Source organism: Muscardinus avellanarius (assembly GCF_963383645.1).
Source record: "Muscardinus avellanarius genome assembly, chromosome: 7".
Taxonomy (NCBI): domain Eukaryota; kingdom Metazoa; phylum Chordata; class Mammalia; order Rodentia; family Gliridae; genus Muscardinus; species Muscardinus avellanarius.
Genome location: NC_137793.1, coordinates 37528943 through 37550400, shown reverse-complemented (window position 1 = coordinate 37550400; position 21458 = coordinate 37528943). Strand labels below are relative to the sequence as shown.

Sequence of the window (21458 nt, the reverse complement as noted above, 5' to 3'; positions counted from 1 at the left end):
ATTGCTCAGGTTTGAAGCCATCCTCAGCTACTTAGTGAGGCTCTCAGCTACTTAGTGAGACCCTATTTGCAAATAAAAAAATATAAAATAGGTCTGGGAGTATAGACTGGAGGTAGAAAGCCCCTCGGTTCCATCCCCAGTACCACAAAAATAAATAAATACATACATAAATAATTAAACTCCACATTAAAAAAACCCAAAAACCCTCAAAGTAATAATAATAATTTTAAAAAGGGCTGGGGGTGTAGCTCAGAGATAGAGGTAGAATAACCCTGGTTTCAAGCCCCAGTACCACTCACACAAAAAAACCCCCAAACGAAACAAAAACAAAGCCCATGACTCTGATCAGGGGTCTATGGGCTTCAACAGACTGCGAGGGGGCAGTTGACAGAGAAATTGTGATGCCTGTCTATCTCCTTTCATCTCTCACACTCCTCCACGGTGTTTCTTCCTGCCTCAGGAATACCAGACTAGTTCCTGCCTGGAGCCTTTATGGTGGCTGCTCCTCTTCCTGAAGCTCACCGTGACTGGCTCTTTCTCCTGGGCGCTATCTCCACTTAATGCTACTTCTTCACAGATGCATTCACAAACTACTGCATGCAGGCCGCACCCCAGCTGCTCTTTACCACAGCTTGTTTTAGTTCCTTTATAACTATATCATTCTCAGAAATGAACTTGTTTATTTATTTGTTCTCTCTCTCTCTCTCCTTCCCCCCCGTCCTGCCTCATCCTAGGGATTGAACCCAGGGTCATTCTACCTCCAAGCTACGTAGCTAGCCTTTTTATTTTTGGTTTTGAAAAAGGGTCTCACTAGGTTGCCAACAGTCTCAGTAAGTTGCTGAGGCTGGCCTCAAACCTGTTGATACTCCTGTTTCAACCTCCCAAGTGCCGAGATTACAGGCATGCACCACCACTCCTGGCTTCATTCTCTCTCTTTCCTCTCCAGGTTAGCCCTAATAGAACATGACATTCATCTGGACAGTCCACACTATACCCCCATTTCCTAAAATATCTAACTATTTTTGTGGGTATGAGGATGGAACCCAGGGGCATTTGACCTCCAAGCTATACACCCTGCCCTATTTTTATTCTTTATTTTGAAGCCAGGTCTCACTGAGTTGCAGAGGGCCTCACAAACTAGCTAAGGCTGTCTGCGAACCACGATCCTCCAGTCTCAGCCTCCCAAATGCTGGGATTACAAGCGTGCGCCACCATGCCCGGCTAATATCTAACTTCTGCTTGATAATTTTTTTTTGTGTGTGTGGTACTTGGGATGGAACCCAGGGGCATTCTACCTCTGAGCTACACCCTAGCCCTTTTTTTTTTTTTGTGGTACTGGGGTTCCTGGAAACCCTTCTACCTCTGGGTTACACTCCCAGACACCTATTTTTTTTATATTTTTATTTGGAAACAGGGTCTCTTAAGCCAGCAAGGCTGGCTTTGAACCTGCACAATCCTCCTGTCTCTGCTTCCCAAGCACAGGAATTACAAGTGTGCGCCACCACGCCCGGCTACCCCAGCCCTATTTTTTAGTCTTTATTTTGAAACAGGGTCTCACTGAGTTGCAAAGGGCCTCACTAAGTAGTAGCCGAGGCTGTCTGCAAACTGCGATCCTCCTGTCTCAGTCTCTGGAATGCTGGGATTTCAAGTGTGCGCCATCACATCCAGCTCATTGCTTGATAAATATTAACTGAAGAAATAAGCAAATTCACTCAAATTAGAGAATCCTTTGGGTAGAATTCAGATGAGTGTAACAGAAATCCACACACACATAGTAGGACCATTCATCCAGCTTCTTCCCATCAGATATAGTAAAATGTATCTTGCTACCTACACATGCAGAGCGATTGCTCTGGCATTCACAGCTGTGACCTGACTGAATCATTAAGTCATATTTAAAGACACCTTGGAGATTTGTGACACTCCCTGGAGAACTTGGGCCAATAAGTCAATTAATAGGCTAGAATGTGTCATAAGTACTATATTTGTGTCTTGGAACATTACAATATGGCTGTAGCATCATTTAAACAAATGCTACACACATTCACATCAATGGTTTGAAAATTCTCATAGATAAGATTGGTGACACAGCAGGATTAGAAGGCAAAATAATTTTATATATTCAGTTGCAACTTCAGATTATATATAAGCAAATGAGAATCATCTGTATTTTAGATCATCACTGTACAGATGTGATCACATCCAAATGGAGATTGTTTATCTGAAATAGGAGAAGATATGGTAGAATTATGTGGCATATGTGATCAGTGTAAAGCCAGAAGCATAATAAAAGGAGATAAACAGCTAAGGATGAAAACAAGAAAACAAATGTTCAGAAGAAATTGATAAAATGCACAGTGCCCAAGAATAAAGCTTTTTACTTTGAGAAGAGTGAATTCATACTGTGCAGGCTTTTACAAACACAATAGCCCCACTCCTCGCATCCTGTCCACCTTGGCTCCCTTTTTTCCTCGAAACCACCCGGGCTTTGAGGCTACCAGTGTTTAACGTCCCCTCTGCTGGCCTGTTGCTGGAGCCCAGGTGTCCAAATGTTTTAATAATTAGTTCCTGCAGAAGTATGGATCATGGGGTTAAGGTACCAGGTGGTAGATCAAGTAAGAGCCCTAGGTGGAACGCTGGACAAAAGATGGGAATGTGGTATGACACAAATAAGGACTTATTTTGGTATCTGAGACCATCTAGAGGAATAGAGAGGGAGATATAAAATTCAAAGCCAGGTCCTCAAAATGTAACTATACTTCAAAACCGTGTCCTTCACGTATAGTGACAATGTAATAAAAATATTCAAACAGAGGATAGGAGAGAGATTTCAATGAAATCTGTGTAAGTTGGAGGATAGAAGAGATCTTCTCTCACCACAGACTTCCAAGGGAAGCAAGAAAGAACATTTTGAAAAGGGAGAAAAATTCTGCTAAATAGAAAAAAGACCGCATAAGAATGGAGGAACTCTTAGTTGCATGATCTGTGTGGTTCAATGTTTTACTTCCAAAAAGGGACACACATATTTAGGAGGACCTTGCTGATATCAGACATATCCTAGAGACTTGATGGTTTGGATTCTCTCAAGGCTCCAGCTGAAGAGTGGCTTAAGTTCATGAGCTACAGTGGAACATTCTTATTTTTATTCAAAACTTTCTGTCCTCAAATTTCATCCCGAGCCCTCTGTCATACAAGCAGCTTGGGACGTGCTGTGTGTTCCATGTTCATGGTGTTGGAGCTGCCTGAGATTTTCAAGATCCCAGACACACCCCTCATCAGCCTCCTCTCATCCAGATTAAAGGGCCCCTACTGTCTGTCCAGCCAGCCATTATTTACTGCTCCTCTGACTTTCTGGATACCTTCCACTGGGCATAGTGCCAAGAATAGCAGATGACCAGGTGAATACACCACTGTGCTGCAGGAGGAGAGGGCCACACTGCCTATTTTGATGGCATTTGCCTTATCTTGATTATGTTCAACAGCTGTAGAACACTCTGCTATTGAACTCACAAGAGTTGTCTTCAGAGAAGACATTTGTGTTGGTCAGCATTCCATCTCTGTAACTCGACACAGATAAACAACTTAAAGGGCAAGGTTTGCTTTGGTGTCAGAGGTTTCCGTCCATAGTCAGCCGGCTCCATAGCTTTTAGGCCTGTGGCAAGGCAGAACACCAGAGTGAGGAGCTCGTAGTGGATGACGTTGCTCACCCCATGGGAGCCAGGAAGAGGGAGAGAAGGGGGCAAGCAGGAAAGCACTTGCTTTTTTAACAAGCACTTCCTCCCAAACCTATGACACTGTGAACCCAGGAGTGGGTTGACCCATTGATGCTCAGAGCCTCATGATCAGTCACCTCCTGAAGCCCCCCCTGAACACTGCACTGGGGACCAAGTGACACATGAGCCTTTCGGGACACATACATCCAAACCATAGCAATGTCTTCAGGGTCAGAGGCAATAGTTCAAATGACATGGGTTGTAACATGGGGGACTAGCATTCACAGAAGGGCGAGCAGGAGACTAGCTGGGTGAACACAGCTGCTGTCTGTGGGAAAGCTCTACTCTGCCCAGCAGACACAGAAGCCTTCTGAGCTTGAGTGAACCTTAGACACGCCCCCCCCCTCTGGTGTCCCCCATGGTGGAACCAAGCCAACCATGGAAGAAACCAAGTTAATAACTAGCCCAGTCTTTATCTACACACATATGTGAACCACTGTCTCCTGTGAAGACTGGAAAATCATATTCACTGTTGTGGTAGGCGTGGAAGTATAATGTGATTTTCTCATGGAGGAGGGAGTTTGCAAAGAAGTGTTAAGAGCTTCTCTTGCTTTTAAGGCTTAAGATATTTTACAATATAGGAGACACTTTCAGAAAATTCTCTATGTTCCTTTATAGTTTCCATAATTATCTTTCTAGATCAGGGCTTAGCTTAGGGTGTAGGGCTTTTGAATACCTGTCAGCTCTTTGAACCTATATTTGGCTACTGGATGTCTACATTTCAATGGGAGAGATTTTAATCTTTTATCAGATTCTCCAACAGGTGAGAAGCACTGTTTTGGAGCATTTCCATAAAGTTCCTTAAACCGTTCAGATATGGGTATGGTGGTACATGCCTGTAATCCTGGTATTTGGGAGGCTGAGACAGGAGGATCACAGGTTGAGGCCAGCCTCAGCAACTGAGACCCTGTTTCAAAATAATAATAAAAAAACAGGGCTGGGGTTCTGAAGCTCAGAGGTAGAACATCCTTGGCTTCAGTCTCCAATGCCACACACACATACACACACACACACACACACACACTAAAAATAAAAATAAAAAAGAGAGAAAGATAAGAAGATACTCCTTAATTCAGTTCAACTTTCTGAGGTTTGATCAGTTTGAAAACAGGGGCAGTAGGATCTGATTGCTTTTGAGAATAATCATTTCGCCTTAGATCCTGCTAAGCCCCCAAAACAAAGACAGAGTTGGGAACACACACACAAAACCCCAAGAGGTTTAGATGGCATGGGACAATAGAATCAAGAAAACAACCAAATTAAATTAATGGGCTTCAAGGAAGAGCAGGGCTCTTGCTGAACAAGGATGGCAAGGATTCAGATAACATAAAAAAATCAATGTACAAATGATTTCCATAAAATAAGAGAGTAGAAAATGAACAGAGTTTCATTATATAAACTGTGACCAGGAGAAAGCCAAATGTTAAGACCACTGAAATCCCTTTGCCAGTTTCTCCATTTCTAAAATGGAGATATCTGTAGCTACTAATAAGAGGGCCTGAAATTGCTCTGAACAGTGGCACGCCAAGGCCTCCAGAGATGACAGCTCAGAAGAGGAGGGGGGGAAGGTAAGTGGAAGGAATCAGAAACAAAAAGTCTAATTACAGCCAGGAAGGTTAAGATACATTTGCTGTAAAATCTGAGGTGAGACCTTGCAAACCCTATGCTAAATGAAAGAAGCCAACTGCAAAGGACACACGCTGTAGGACTCCATTTATAGAAGTGTTCCGAATAGGCGATCCACAGAGACTGAAAAGAGATCAGTGGCCGCCCAGGCCTGGGGAGGAGGCAAGGAGGAGAACAAGGGCTGAGGTGTGTGAGGTTTATTTCCGGGCTGATGAAAATGTTCTGAGATTGATCGTGGAGTGGCCACATGACTCTGAGAATGCACTGGGTGCCGTGAGTTGTGCACTTTCACGAGGGAGTTGCACGGTGTGGGGATTACTGTATCTTAGTAAAGCTGTTAAAAAAAAAAATCTGAGACTGGAAAACCCCTGGGTTTAAAAGAAAAAACAAAACAAAAGTGTCTTCCTGTATACCTCTTGCATAAATTCTCCTATGCAGAAATTTCCTTTCTCCTGGCCACACCCTCATCTCTCAGGGTGAATTTTAGATACGACCAGGTGCGTCTTACAAGCAGCTGGAAATATGTATATTCTGATAAATGAATGACTTCTGGGGTTCAGCGTTAAAGTCTCAGATTTTAATCAGACGAGCCAGTGTTTGAAGAATACTGGAGCCATGTATTACTTCCATCTCTTACGAGGTTGCTCCCATCATCTTTGAGCTGTATGATGAGAACCGCAAGTGTGTGGGAGGAGGTGAACTGCTGGGAAGGGCCGTACTATTTTCTAGGATGGTGACTATTTCCCTAATCTCCCAATTTCTGCTTTTACTGATTCTTCCAAGACTGAAGGCCTTAAATATCTGTATATTCTACTTCACAACTTTCCTGTTGCTCCTACTTGCCAGGATTTCAAATAAACCATATTAGCCATTTTCCCTCAGCACTCTAAAAGATTTTGAACCTCATGACTTGTTCTAACTTTCTAATAGCATCTGATCTTAATCATCACAAATACTTATACATTTTCTTAAGAGGCACATCTAAGAATTAAAATCATCTTTCAGAATTCCAAACTAAAAGCTTAAAAAGCTTCCCTCCATTTTTTTTTTTTTTTTTTATAGTATAGGGGTTGGAACCCAGGGGCATTCTATCTTCGAGCTCCACCCCCAGCCCTATTTTTTAATCTTTATTTTGAAACACAGTCTCACTGAGTTGCAAAGGGCCTCACTAAGTAGCTGAGGCTGTCTGCGAACCGTGATCTTCCTGTCTCGGCCTCCCAAATGCTGGGATCACAAGTGTGCACCACGACGCCCGGCTCATCACCCCCTTTTTTGTGTTATAAAAGTAGAACATAACTTTCTTCTCATATACTCACTGCAGTGTAAATATATCCCTCTCACTTTGTAATGAAAGATTGCAAAGGAATAGCTTTTGATCTCAGACAACCTCACAGGGTCTCTAGCTCTTCAACAGCAAAGTCAGGCATTTTCTTAAGAAAATGTGATAAGTCATGGCACCAAATATATGACCAGTGGAAAATGGAGAGGAAAGCAAAACCTGAAGGCAGAGACCTGACAGGGGTCTTTTTCTATCCTTCCTCAAATCTGCTGCACAGGTCCAAGAAAGCACAGCAAAGAGCTGAGGCAATTAAGCTGGATGTGGTAGCAAACACCTGCAGTCACCCAGTACTTGGAAGGCTGGGACAGGAGGATATCTGGTTCAAGACCACTCACAGCAACTTAGGGAGACCCTATTTTTTTTTTTTTGTGGTACTGGGGGTAGAACTTAGGGGCTTTCTACCTCCAGGCTATACTCCCAGACCTATTTTTATATTTTATTTGGAAACAGGGTCTCAGTAAGTTTCTGAGAGCCTCACTAAGTAGCTGAGGCTGGCTTTGAACCTGTGCTATCCTCCTGTCTCAGCCTTCTAAGCACAGAGATTAGGGAGACCCTTATTTTAAAATAAACAATAAAATAGGCCTGGAGGTATATCTCTGAGTTAGAACACCTCTGGATTCAATCCCCAGTACCAGAAAAAAAAATATCGAAGCAAATAATTAAGAGAAAATGAAGTGCTATTCTTCATGGATCACAAAAGGAAGGTTCCTAGCCTGGATGATCTCAATGACATTCTTTTGGCAAATTTTCCTCACACATGTGTTGGGCGACATCATGAGTGATTAACCTTCACAGCCATTCATGAAGGAGGGAACAGGCTTTTAGCAATTTTGAGTTTATTAGGCTTTTTAATAAATCTCTCCTTTGGGAGAAATTTTAGAAGAAATTGGTAATATAATGACTCATTAAAATGACCACTCAAATGCAGAGAAAGAGTAACTGGATGAGAAGAGAAAGAAAGGATATGCAAAGACCCTTGGCAACTAAGAATGACTGCGGGGGGTTTCTTATAGGGTATTATAACCAAAAGTTTTATTTCCCTATTAGAGTATAGTATAAAGAGACAAGAAAGCCAGGCATGGACACATGCTTATAATCACAGCATTTGGGAGGCTGAGACAGGAGGATTGCGCAGGTTTGAAGCCAGCCTCAGCTACTTAGTGAGGCCCTTTGCAACTCAGTGAGACTGTGTTTTGAAATAAAGAATAAAAAATAGGGCTGGGGGTGTTGCTCAGAAGTAGTAATGCCCCTGGGTTCCATCCCCGATACTGAAAAAAAGAAGAAAAAAAAGAGACAAGAAAGGTAATGTACTTAATCTGCCACAGCTTGACTTTGTACTTTTAAACATATTTTATTTTTTAGAGCAGTTTTTTTTAAAACAAGGTCTTTCTAAGTTTCTGAGGGTCTCCCTAAGTTGCTGAGGCTGGCTTTGAACCTGAGATCCTCCTTCTCAGCTTCCTACGTACTGGAATTATGGGTATGTGCCACTGCCCCTGGCTTAGAACAGCTTTTGATTCACAGCAAAAATGAATGGAAAGTGCAGAGTTTCCATACATTCCTTGCCCCACTCCGGGCACCCTGCATTATCAACAAGCCGCACCAGAGTGGCACATATGATACAGTCAGTGAACGTATCTGGACATGTCATCATCATCAGCCCTAATCCACAGCTTATGTTACAGTTCACTCGTGGTGGTGTATGTTCTATCAGTTGCTTTTGACAAACATATAGTGACTCGTGTCTACCATCACACTGTCATACTGAAGAGTTTCACTGCTCTCTGTTTCATGTATTCATCCTTTCCTTCTCTGGAATGGCTCTAGATTTACTAGACAAATTCAATGTCCAGAGGAAACCAAGGCTTTAATTATTATTATTTTCATTTAGCCTGCTAATTATAGGAAAAGAAGCCCTGTGTTCTGTGTGTCAATGAGCAAAGAAAAAACAGGAAGTGCCAAAAGCCAGGGAGGTAGAAGGAGATTTCTGTGACCTGAAAGCTGTGTACCCCAACGTCGTATGTTGAAGTCCCAGTCCCCCAGCTGATGGTATCAGGGAATTGACTGGGTCATGAGGGTGGAGCCCTGTGACTGGGACTGGTGCCCTTAGAAAGGGGACCCAGAGCTAGCTCTTCCTTTTGCCATGTGAGGACACACCTGGAAGAGGACACTCACCAGAACCTGACCGCCCTGGTACCCTGTTCTGAGACTTCCTCACCTATGGAATGGTGAAAAATAAGTTTATATGGTTTATAAGCCATGCACTTTATGGTATTTTGTTGTAGCAGCCCAGATGGACTAAGATGCCAGTATAATAGAATAGAGACTTTGGACCCAGAGAGACCTGGATATTTTTCCCCTGCCTTCTCCATTACTAGTTCTGAGGCTGCCAGGACTTAAGATTTCTGAAGAGAGACTTAATGCCTTTGAGTTGCGGCTTCCTTAGCTACAAAGTGGTATAATATCTTTATTTTAATAGGGACACTAAAATACTGAAATAAGATAATTATATAAATTATATAGCATGCAATACTTTCCCTTTGTCTAGGAAATGGGCAAACATAATTTTGAAAACTTGGGGGGGTATGAAAATCTTAAAGCTAAAAACAGATGGATTCAAAGTAAATTAATGCTACCAGATAAGAGTGAAGATCCATGCCTATTCTAGAAGATGAAATTTTTTGCACAAAAGGGCAGACAAGTTGTTATCAAGTGACTAAAGGACCACTGACCTACAACTGCCTAACTGACGATATCTTACTAATGAATTTATTAGTAAATTAATTTATTAATTTAACTAATTTATTAGATTTATTTATTGGTAAGTTTATTTATTTACTTTCGACTTTACTAACATATACAGCAATACCAATTGCCATATTCATATTGGCAATATCTACTGCCAATAATAATCAGCCACAGGGCAGAATATAACCAGAGTCATGCATTGCTCACAGTGATTCTCAGCTTTATTGCTTCAAAAACGGTATATTCTTTTTTTTTGGAGTTAAAGGTCACTTGTTGACACCTGAAGCTAAGGAGGCACATGGAGGGCTGGGCAGAGCCCTCGGCGGGGAGCACTATACACGTTCTATACCTCAGCTTCAGACATCTGCACGGGGCTCCTACAATTTATGTCTCCCTTTGGTTCCACCAGGTGCCTTGTACCTGTGCAGGCAATTCCTGATGGTTGATGGTGCCTTGCTATGTTAGCAGGATTCAGGAGAAAGACGATTACCAGCTCAGTCACTCAGTGACATTTCACTGCTCTTCTCTTGGGGCCCCCTTTATGAGCTCCTCCGTCAGCTGCCCAGGAACACCTTCACCCCCACCACCTCGACTCCCATAGAATGACTTTTAATTGTCCGCCTTTCAAAGACATGGGCCCCTTGGAAGTCAGCATTTGCTGTAATATTTGTTCCTACATTTGGAGTTAGCTAAAAGGATTTGGGATCTTTCAAGACTGTCAGTCTTATTTTATTGACTCCCTCTTATTCTGAGCCCAGGTATTACTTAAAGAAAATCTGGGTGAGTGGGGCATGGTGGCACACATCTGTACATTCCAATACATGGGAGGCTGAGCTGAGAGGATCACAAGTTTAAGATCCTTAGTAACAAGCACAATAACAATTACTTGAGTGGATTTTCTGTTATGTTTGAGGATATCTGAGAATAAGTGGGGTGTAGCAGGGCACACTTTTAACCCTAGTACTTGGGAGGCTGAGACAGGAAGATGGCAGGTTTGCAGCCAGCCTCAGCTACTTATTGAGGTCTTCCGTAACTTAGTGAGACCCTATTTCAAAATAAAGAATAATAAATAGAACTGGGGGTATAGCTTGGAGGTAGAATATGTTCCTGGGCTCAATCCCCAGTAATGTCAAACAAAACAAAACAAAACAAAACAAAACAAAACAAAACAAAACAAAACCAAAACCAAAAACCTGACGATGAAAGCGTTCCTTACCATGTGCGGCTTCCTCTTTATTTTTCAAATCATAGAATAATTAAAACAAAGCTATGTGGAACAATTCCTGTTGTTTAATGTCTTGGTGTCTTTGTGGAAGTTCTCTGATGGGGTTACAAAGGAAGCAGCTACTCACGTGAACCTGGGCTCTCTTGAGGATGTGGATTCCAATGCACACTTCAACCCAAGCTAACTGCAAGTTTTCAGCACAACGTACAACAGAAGAATCTGCTCATGTAATTTCTTTTACACAGGGAACTGGCTTTTCCCTTCAAATTAATGCTTTACCAGAAGCGACTGGGCTGACTAGGAGGCACGGAGCAGTGAGTTCACTTCCATCTGGCAGGGCCATGTGAACACTTCGGTTGGCTTGCTTTTTTAATGAAGTGATTTTTAATGAAGCAAGCTGTGAATTTAATAGATACCTCAAAACATCTTCTTTGTAGCTAAGCTTTAAGTAACGAAGCAACTGCCAAATTAGGTACCAAAACCAAGGGAAAAACTTAAGGCTGAACTGCAGGATCAAGGGTTGCTGGGGTTTGATGCCATGCATGTCACCTTAACGGCTGGCACAAGGATGGTATGCCAAGACCACGTGGAAGCGGTGAGGTCTGAGGGAAGCCAGCTCAGCCACCTTGTCAGAGGTCAAGGGCATGCTTGGCTAGCACCAAAGCTAGCACTCAAGCGCAATGTACAGTAGCTGCTGCTATTCTCCCCACTGTCTATGGTAGTATGCTGTCTCTTAGGTCCATTTACCTTGTGATTTTGAATCCGCCCTTTCAGCTCATTTGTAATGTGGGACAATCGGAAGGATATCATTAGGTTCAGTCCTATATTACCCTGAAAGAAAGATACTGGTAGGAAAGAAATACACTGAGAACTCCTTTAAAAGTGGCAGAAATCACCCAGTTTTGGAATCTCACATGTAAATGGTAGTCAGGCAGTGCAGACCAGTGAAGAGGGCCAGGGTCAGGGTGAGCAGAAGGCAGAGCTGGGAAGGACTGGAGAATGCGTGTCTCCCATAACAGTATACACACTTTCCAGAGGGGGGAAGGGCAACAATCTATGAAAACCCATCTATCACATACTATGATTATAATCTAGCCACCTTATGGGGCTGTACTCACAGGTGAGAATGAAGAAGGAAGCTTGTCCTACTTCTTATGAGGAATGGGATGGTCCTCTTGCCAGGAATTTCCTTGAATCATTTTATATTCCTTATGGTCTAATTCCCTTACTACCCCAGGGCCACAAGCGTTGCTTATGAAAATGAATACTTTGAAACACAAAGCTCATGTTTTTACTTGGCTGAATCAAATCAAAACAGCCCCAAAGTCCAATATTGTCCCCGCCCAAGTATGATCTCTCTGTATATATACATAGATATATAAAATGCAGTATATATAATAGGAGATAAGCAAAGCCTTGAATCTATTAAATAGCAAGCACCAAGGTCCCAAGTGGTTTCTTGGTGTGCAGCTCTCCCTGCTCTATGTAGCTTCTTCCTGCAGTCTAGCTGGAGATTACACTGAATTCAGGGCACACTTTACAACCGTTTTCCTTTAGTGACTTAAAAAAATTCATAAATAAAAAAAGTTTGAAAAAATCCTTAATCCTCATCTCCCTAGCTTTGCATCCCTATTATTCTGGGTAACTGATATGTGTGAAAACACTCTCGGTTTCAATTTAGCTAAACCTTCAACTCACAGGGAACAGCTTTTAAACTGTTCATACAATTCTTATCAATCAGCTGGGTCTGTGTAAAGGAAATAGGAATAGGGGAAGCCTAATCTCTCCCTCTGTGAAAAATCACCACGTCTCCCTCTTCAGAGGAAGATCAGACCCTAGAAAGCCTCTTTTCCCAGATTTCCACCATTTCCTGACTGTTTCATTTTAATCACGACATTGTTGAGTTGATCTATAACTTCACAAGTTTTCTGGGCAAGGCTGAATGTTATAGATACAGGTCCCAGGGAAACCTAGTGGCAAATATTCCATCACTAGAAACTGATGTTACCAGCATGCTATTTGCACATAGCAAGATGGGGATCCTTGGCAAACTGGTCAATCAGAAATGCAATTATGGGGATAGGCTAGAGTCATGGCATGCATTTTGGGGAATGAATCATATATTTTTTTAATGGTTTGCTGTATTTTACCCTTTGTTATAAAAGGATGGTACCAGAGTTCACCATAGAGAGAGAGAAATGAGAAAAACTAAAAATGAGCAGGAAGGAGACCATAAAACCACCCAGGCCGGTCATTCGGTGAATCCTTTTATGGTTAGTGGATATCTATTTACTATGTTCTAGTGGGTCATTATTCTGGAGGATGATCCATCTTATAAATTGCCACTGGGTACAATTTTCCATCATCAACAAAACCCACAAAGGTTTCATGAGAGAAGCTGGCTGTGGAGGTATGAAATGCATGTGTTTTAATGGCTCTTCCTTTTTGCTATGTGCATTTTGAATGTTTTCTTTCAAGCTTTGCATGATTGGACACAGACCTTATGAGATTTACATTAGCTGGACTCTGGCAGAAATTCATCCACATCTGACTAAACTAGATAACTGCAAGGAAGCTCTCTTGGGTTGAAAATAGCTCTTGTTTTACTGGCTTACTTTGCAGCAAGAAAATATTTTGAGTACGAAATTTGCGATGCATGTACCAAACGAGAATGAAGACTTAGTGGGGCCATGTAGGTAGGTAGGTATGATAGGTAAGTAGGTGGATAGGTAAGTAGATAGGTACACACACAATCAAGTTATTGAGATATAAATTACACATCATACAATGCATTCAGATTAACTATAGAATATATTTTTCTTTTTATGCAAAAACTTTTAGTCTATGGAGACTAAAAGAAGTCATGAACATCTCCTTTCTCACTGTCTTCCATAGTGAAACTCAGAGAAACTGACCAGAGTCACACAGATGGTCAGGAGCAAAATGGGAGGGGGGCCCAGTATGGAGATTCTAATAAGAAACCAACCCATTGGCTTGGTCATTCTGAGTAGAGACTCACCCTCCTGGGAGAGAAATTGACTCCATGGAACAGCCTGGGTTTCTCACTAGTTAAAAATTAACATTCAGCTGCTGGCTGCAGAGAGTACAAAAAAGGATGGAAGTATAAGTGCCTTAGGAAAGGGAGGAAAGGGGGATGAAAGAGTTGTACTGAATAAGGACTGAGGAGGGTTTACAGAAAAAGTGCAAGTCGGAGGTGTTAAAGTAATTCCAACCAATGCTAGCGTCTGGATGCTGACAAATAAAATTTACAAATGACTTTTAAAACTGCTTCCTCCAGCAACAAGAGCTGTTATTGTCACATCGATTTTAAAATTAAATGTTATGGAATTTTCTTGCTTTAATGAGAAGGCAGATCCAACTGGTAAACAAATTAATGATTAAAACGATTAAAAGAGTAAAAATGAGAAATAACGTGACAATACTCCTAATCCTTAAACCAAATAGGCAGGTTTAGCTGATAAACTGAAAAAAAAAAAAAAAAAAGAAAAGATGCATGTTTATTTCAAAGTAAAAATACTGAGAAGCAATGCTTATTACAAACAAGCCTGCCCTTTGGTAAGGAGGAAAAGTCAATTAGTAATATCATTTGTTTAAAAATCTGCCCACACCTGGTTCTCATTTGTCTTACAGCTGAGAAACCAAAGACAACTTTTTATTGCTTGTGGTCAAACAGCAAGTTCATTTCGCCGTGGGATGATCAAACGGCCAGCCTCCCCGGCGGAGAAGGGCTGCCTTTCACTTTCAACTTGTTCAATCATCATTAACTCTGAAAATTGTCACATTCCATTTGTGCAATGAAAATTTCACCACAGTGACCGTTTGGGGGAAGTTTTTGTAGACAAGGCCCTAAATCCTGGAGAGTACCTCACACCTTCTCAAGGTCATCTGCCTGCTTCCTTGTTTAATGACAGCTGCCTACCATTCTGGAGTCAGTCTGTGACCTGAGGTTGGCAACTGTGAAGAACGCTCTGCGTGTGAGTACATTTCCCTTGTGATTGAAAGGGCTCCCTGGATGATCTAACATGCACATGTTACTAGAGAAACTAAGGTGGCTGCACACTTATGTGTGTGTGCACACATATGCACTACCCTTGTTTGTTATATGTCGTATGCATGGGAATTTTTACCAAACAAAAGTAAAAGTCTTTCCTTGGCAATACCAGTAAAGGTGGTTGGATAAAAATCCATTTAAAAGTAGGATTTTCTTACTCTGGGAAACCAGCTTTCCTGGAGAGAATGCACTATCAAACTGGGGAGGGTCCAAAAAGTTTCTGCAAAGAAAAAACAGGCTTCTTTGTACTTTTACCATTGGTCTTGGAAAATCTTCACCTCATTTGTTTATTATTTAATTATATTTTCTCTTTTGGGGAGGGGTCCTGAAATGTTAAATACCAGTGAATCTGTCAAAGGGCCCAATTCCTGATAGGCACACTACAAATATGAATTTCTGAAAGTGGATGTCAAGAGGCAAGATAGCTAAATTAAGAGGTCACTTGATCCAATGTTTTAAACATAGAGTCAGCAGGAGTGGTAAAACACTCCTATAATCCAGTACTTGAAAAGCTGAGACAGGAGGATTGCAGGCTTGAGGCCAACCTCAGCAACTTAGTGAGATACTCAGCAATTTAGTGAGATGCTGTTTCAAAATAAAATTCAGAAAAAGGGTTGGGGGGTGTCACTTGGAGGTAGAATGCCTCTAAATTCACAAAAAAAGAAAAAAAAAGAAAAAAGCATAGTCTACCGGGACAAATCAAATAAATTTTGTGCCATTTGGCAAGTAAGTCATAGCTAAAACAAGCTCTAGGTACAGATCCTTATTAAATTTCAAGATCAAAAACAAGAGAATGTACACATAGAGCTCTCCAGAGGCGGATGTGTGTTGGTGCTAACATACTACATGGTCTCCACCAAAGGCTCCTTGATACCTAGTTCTGATTCTAATTCCAGGGTTTCACTGGGTTAGCTGCTGAAATAAGATTATCAACAGCTCTGAATTACAGATGCAATGATCTGGCCCCTTACAGCTACCTTTACCTCATAATATATCAAAATATTTATTATTGTCAATATTCAGTCATTAACTGACTAGTAGTTTGGGGTTAGCAGAGAGGACAGGAATCATCTAATATTTTTTCCCTAATTCCTCTGACAAATACCAGACCAAACCTTAGGGATAACAAAATCTCATGCCTTTTACAATACTCTGCCATTTAATGGCTGCTGGGCTGATAGTACCACTTTTTAAGATAGGAGATTCCCATACTAGGGTATTAACTGAAAAAAGTTTGTGCATGATTTCCCAGAAATATATTTCTTATTCAAATGCTTTCATGTGTGCCCTAAATTGCTAAGTGTTTTACACATGGTAATTCCTTTTACTCTTACAGCAATTCTAGGGGTTAGGTAACTTACCCGAGGTTGCAGAACCCAGGAAGTGTGGGTTCTGTACTCGGCAGCTATATTTTCATGAAGACTGCTCAGCATATGTAACTCAAATGCCCATTTATCTAAGTTGCTCCAAGCTGGGCAGGTGGTACATAAAAAGAGATAAGTGTGTGATCTGTTTGTTCCATTCACAGGGGTTGAAAAATGGAGACCACTGCTCTACATGTCCTCTTTCTCCTTAATTCTACTTCTTTGTACTACTTTCAAGCTCCCACTTTTGTGAAGGAGACCTTCTACTGCTGGCTGTTGAGTGAGCTGACATGCTATCCTTCTCTGTGTCTGTCTGTTTCTCTCTCTTACACACACATGTGCACACACACAGCTATTACCGTGCTTCAGTGAAGCCGTACAGGGTTTGTGATCCGGGCATAAATGCAGACATCATTTGCTCATTAGAGCTAAGTTTTCAAGACATGCCCCACTTACTGACCTCCACTAACGGCCTGGGTTTGCGCTCGACTGCAAACCTGAAGTGGCAGAGTTCACAGTAGCTGGTGTTTGAGGACGACAGCCAGTGCTCCAGGCAGCTCCGATGAATTGTCCCCAAGGTCCCCGTACATTCACATGGAGAAAGCAAGTCCTCTTGGCTGCTGCCCTCATGGCAGATCCTGCACATCGGCCGGTCATTGAAGGGGCTGCAAGAGAAGGAGAGCGCTGCTGGTCACTGGGCCCTGAGCCACCGCCATGTGGTCTTTGGGCCCGCCCCAGTGGTGGCTGCTCAGAACAGATAGCTGCATTAGGACCCCTTAGATTTTCCCACTTGACCTTGGCAGTGGGGCCAGTGGTCCTGAGCACTCCAGAGCGGTTGGCCATGTCCTTTTGCCAATATAAAGAAATAGGAGGAGGCCATTATCCAAGTAGCCAGGCATGGCCTGGGGACAAAAATGAGTGAAAATGAGCAATGTGTTATTTTTGTCTTGAACCTAGGTGAAGTTCCAGCAAACTACCAATCAAAAAATAAAAATATTTCCTCACAATTAATAACAGAAATTGTTTGAAATGATGCCAATTGTAGTTTCTAGGAAAATGACATATTTTGAATCAGGCTGGGACACTTTTTATATTTCCAGAGCCTCCTTTCGCTTTTCCTTCAGTTGGGTGGAGAAGGGAAGCGAACCAGGAGCTGGCCCACAGCTGCCACAGGAAGCGCGGCTGAGCCAGGCACAGTGCTTTCGGAGAATGACCTCGGGGATGCCAAGGACTCTGAGAGTGAGCAGTGAATATTTCCTACCGGGGCAGCCTAGAGTTCTGCCTAGGATTTTTGAGAAATGACTCCTGCGTATTTCACAAAGGCAGCGTAACATACTAGGTGGTTCCTAGTGTGGGCTCTGCAACCCAGCAGCTTGGGCGCCAGGCCCAGCTGTGGGGCTTCCTAGCCTCACTTTGGGCATGTAGCTCCACTTCCCTTACTTTAGTCTTCTTGTCTCTAAAGTGGGAAATCACCCTATATGGAGATTTCGAAGATGAAAAAAGACAGTCCAGATGAGAAGCTTAGAATAGGGACCAGTACATAGCAAATGGCTGGTCGATGCCAGTGAGTGTCCCCTCATGGAAAAACTCAGGTCCAAATCAAGTAACATGGCCATATGTCCTATTATATAATAGGATAATACTGTGTCCATCCCCCTATTTGATCTCTTCTTTCTCCTTCTCCTCCCTCCTTTTTTTTTGTGACAGTTTTGGGGATCAAACCCAAGAGTTTAGTCGGGTGTGGTGGTGCACGCTTGTAATCCCCGCACTTGGGAGGTGGAGACAGGAGGATCACGCAGGTTCGAAGCCAGCTGTGCTGGCTTAAGAGACCCTGTTTCCAAATAAAAATATAAAAATAGGTCTGTGAGGTAGAAGGGCTTCCAGGAACCCCAGTACCAAAAAAACAAAAAACAAAAAACAAACAAACAAACAAACAAAACCCAAGAGTCTCACAAATGCTAGGAGAGTGCTCTGCCAATAAATTACATCTCTAGCTCTGATCCAGTTCTTCTTATGTTGCTTATGCTGTTCTTTGTTGGGCTTGTAAAATGTCTTCATTATATGTGACAACCCCAGGATCAGCCTCTTAAGCCACTTCTCTGTCTTTCCCCACATATCTGAAAGATAACAGTGACCAAGTCCAGGCCCATCACTTTCCTTAACATAGTCTTTGATCCAGAAGGAAACAGCTATAGAAACACGGCAGGTTCACAAAGGCCTTTCTAGGAATAAGCACGAGGATGAGCAAAGGCCAGAATGGGATCTGAGAGGAAAAGGTTCCCTTCCACCTGCATAACAGACCCACTTGTGCTCAGGGTGGGAAAAGAAAGGGGAGAGAATTGACTTGTTGCTCCTTGCCTCCTCGCTCTGAGCGGTGTGCATGTGAAACTCTGCAACCTTCTGGCTTGAGTTGCTGTGTGGTGGGAGAGCAAGTGTGCACATCAGACAGATGGACACACTGGCTCACAGGCCTCAGTCATTCCAACTCCAGCCTGCTCTTCCTGAGCACTCAGGGGATTGATGGCTGCAAGCAGGACTGGGGCACACCCAGTCTCAGTTCACCACATTGTGTTCTGAGTCCTAACCAATTGTCAGAGGTGGAAAAATATCCGTTAGTTATGTTTCTATTTCTTTGTGACAGCCACACAGATTTTAACAGAAAGCATATGGACAATGTCCAGAGCGTGCCTCGGTGTGATCCCATGTCTGAGGGCCGTGTCCAGGCCTGGGGCCATCAGCAGCCCTGCTGCAGGCACACATGTGGACCTGGGGGCCTCTGCCTGTGCTGCAGGGGCTGACCCATCACTTGGGCTGAGGTAAGCAGTTAGTGTGAATAACTGTTTCTAAGATTCAGGGTCAGAGTGTCAGCACTGACACTGGGGGATAAGTCTGGTGGTGACATACATTCATAGGTCAAAAGTCCCACTTAGCCATTCTGAAAAAAGCTGGAGAAGCCAAGGTGCACCTATCAGTCTAGCATCCCGTTCGCTTCCAGCCTGCCGTTGTGCCATAGCAGCACAAGAACAGACTCCAGGGACAAAGTGCCAGCCTGGAAAAGTGGCCTCTGAGTTGTTCATCACCTGGCAAGACAGCTGAAGAGGCTTTAATGATATCACTACACATGTTGGAGTGTCTGTAGAGGGTGAAGGAGGGCCCTTATATGGTGACAGGAAACTCCCCAGGAGGTGGCCCTAGATGTGTGTCCATCAGGTGATGCCGATCAGTGTGTACACTAGGAATGTCACTTCAAAAGGTGTGCCCACAAAACCAACCACTTTGGCTCAGTCACTTGAAATCGGGTGCCTTGTTCAGTCTGCTCCAACAAAGAGCTACCTTCATTAGCTACTGGAGACAGCAAGAGCATAATTACCACAGTGTCAAAATAACAAATGTAAAGCAAGCAACCCCACGTCTTGTGGGATCCTGCCCTGCCTGGCTCTCTGCAAGTGTGACTTTAAGCAGAACATTCGACAACACGACTTTCAGCTTTATGCCCTATTGCTATAGAAACGGCAATGGCAGAACTTGTGTCGTTTTTCCAGCACCTCCTCTCACCTGACACAAAGACCTGAGCACTAATTACATTCCCTTTAGCATTTTCCATCTGACAAACAGTTCTCCAGATCAATTACAGATTCGTTTATTTTAATTGCCCAACTACCTCTGGGTGGCAAGAGTCCGCACTACTGTTGACAGCAGCTGTCCGTCCTTGGCTGAAACTTGCATGACATACTGTGGCTGCCCATTCACCAGGCTGCCACAATCCTCCACAGTCTTCACCACGGGCGCAGCCGAGCTGGTGCAGTCTGGCAGGACTTCGGGCAGGTGACTGCAGCGGCTGGTTGTCATGGCAACAGACAGCAATTACTCCACTAATGGCTTCCACATTCATAGAGGATTTCCATCTAAGAGAGATCAGAAAACAGTTTACTTGGGCTGAGTGATTAATAGAAAATGGAGAATTATGGGCCACCAACATCGTCATATCTTTATTTAATATAAATAACAGGGTAGCCTAGACACGGCACTTATCTTGTTACCATTTACACATGCACACACACACATACATACACATGCATAATCACATACACATAGCCCACAAGAAACAGTGGACTTGGGTGTGAACAAGACAGCGAGTGGGTTGGCATATATAAACATTCAGAATCCCTGCTTTCCATGGGGGGACAGAATGATGGCTCTGAAGCCCAGATCTGAAGAGAAGATAAGCAGCTCTCCTGCTCCGCACCAGAGAAGCAATAAGTCTTTGTTGACACTCTCTAAAAGTTACTAGAATCATTATTAAAACTGTTTGCAACTATTTTTTTCTCATAGCAATTTATTCTCTATGCAGCTTCATTCTGAGATACAAAGATTAAAAACAGAGAGAGGAAAAAGATTTTGGCCAAGTAGCATATTCTAGGATTCTATTTGCTAAATACGAACATTCAGTTATAGTTCCACCCTGACTTTTGCCATTGCTGTGATCCATAGTGCAATTATCTATATAATATGCCTTGAAAATTAACTTTCTTTAAAAACATATCTTGTCTTTGCCTGTTTTAAAGTTATTTATGAAATAATTAGTTTGATAAGCTTGTTCCCCCAATCCTCAATGGATGTTAAAATAAATGCATTACCACAGATATTGTGTTTGTTTGTATACTACCTAAAATCCAGGGACACGTGCACCATCATAAGGAAACAGAGAAGAAGGGATGGGGATGATAGTGATGAACAAGATCTTAACAGTCACTACAAATAGATCATTATTAATAAGGGTCTTCTATCCCTAACAGACTCTACCATACAAACTGCAAGGAATTGTGTGTTTCTGATGTGTGTGGTATAGGGCATGGGCTGTGACTTCGAGTTCAAAGCATTAAGACCCAGTGAAGTGAGGAATCCCCCACCCCCGCATTCACAGGTCAGCCTGTGATACGTAAGAAATGGAGGTTTGTGGAGAAACTGCAGGGGTAACTGTGTCCAAAGGTGAGGTGGCGCAGTGGCATGGCCCGTGCGTGCCCCTTCTGCCAGCCTGCTCACCTCAAGCTCCACATGGCCTGCGCTCAGCAGGACAGTGGCAGGACTGCTTGACAAACTGAGTGCATGTTGACAACCAGCATGAACAGACAAAGCCCCAAGTCTAACGTGAAAATCATGTCTTCCCCTACTTGGCGGCCCCAAGGGGCTATTTGGAATTCCTCCAGAGGTAGTTTCTTCCCAGATATCTGTCTTTGCTCATTATATTTTACTTGATCCCTATAGCTCCGGAAAACAGGATCTTTCCAACTTCCGGAACAATGAGCATCAACAG

At 42.8% G+C, this 21458-nt stretch overlaps 1 protein-coding gene across 2 annotated transcripts in view; it reads right to left on the bottom strand.

Annotated features, from left to right (window-relative positions):
• MARCHF3 (membrane associated ring-CH-type finger 3) overlaps nt 1–19993 on the bottom strand; it is a gene marked incomplete at both ends in the record, with an annotated part of 39752 nt that extends 19759 nt beyond the window's left edge. For both annotated transcript variants that reach the window (XM_080698549.1, XM_080698550.1), the window contains 2 exons: nt 16605–16809; nt 19806–19993. In XM_080698549.1, the coding sequence (XP_080554675.1) occupies nt 16605–16809; nt 19806–19993 (393 nt within the window). The remainder of the gene's footprint in view (nt 1–16604; nt 16810–19805) is intronic.
• Nucleotides 19994–21458: the final 1465 nt, after the last annotated feature.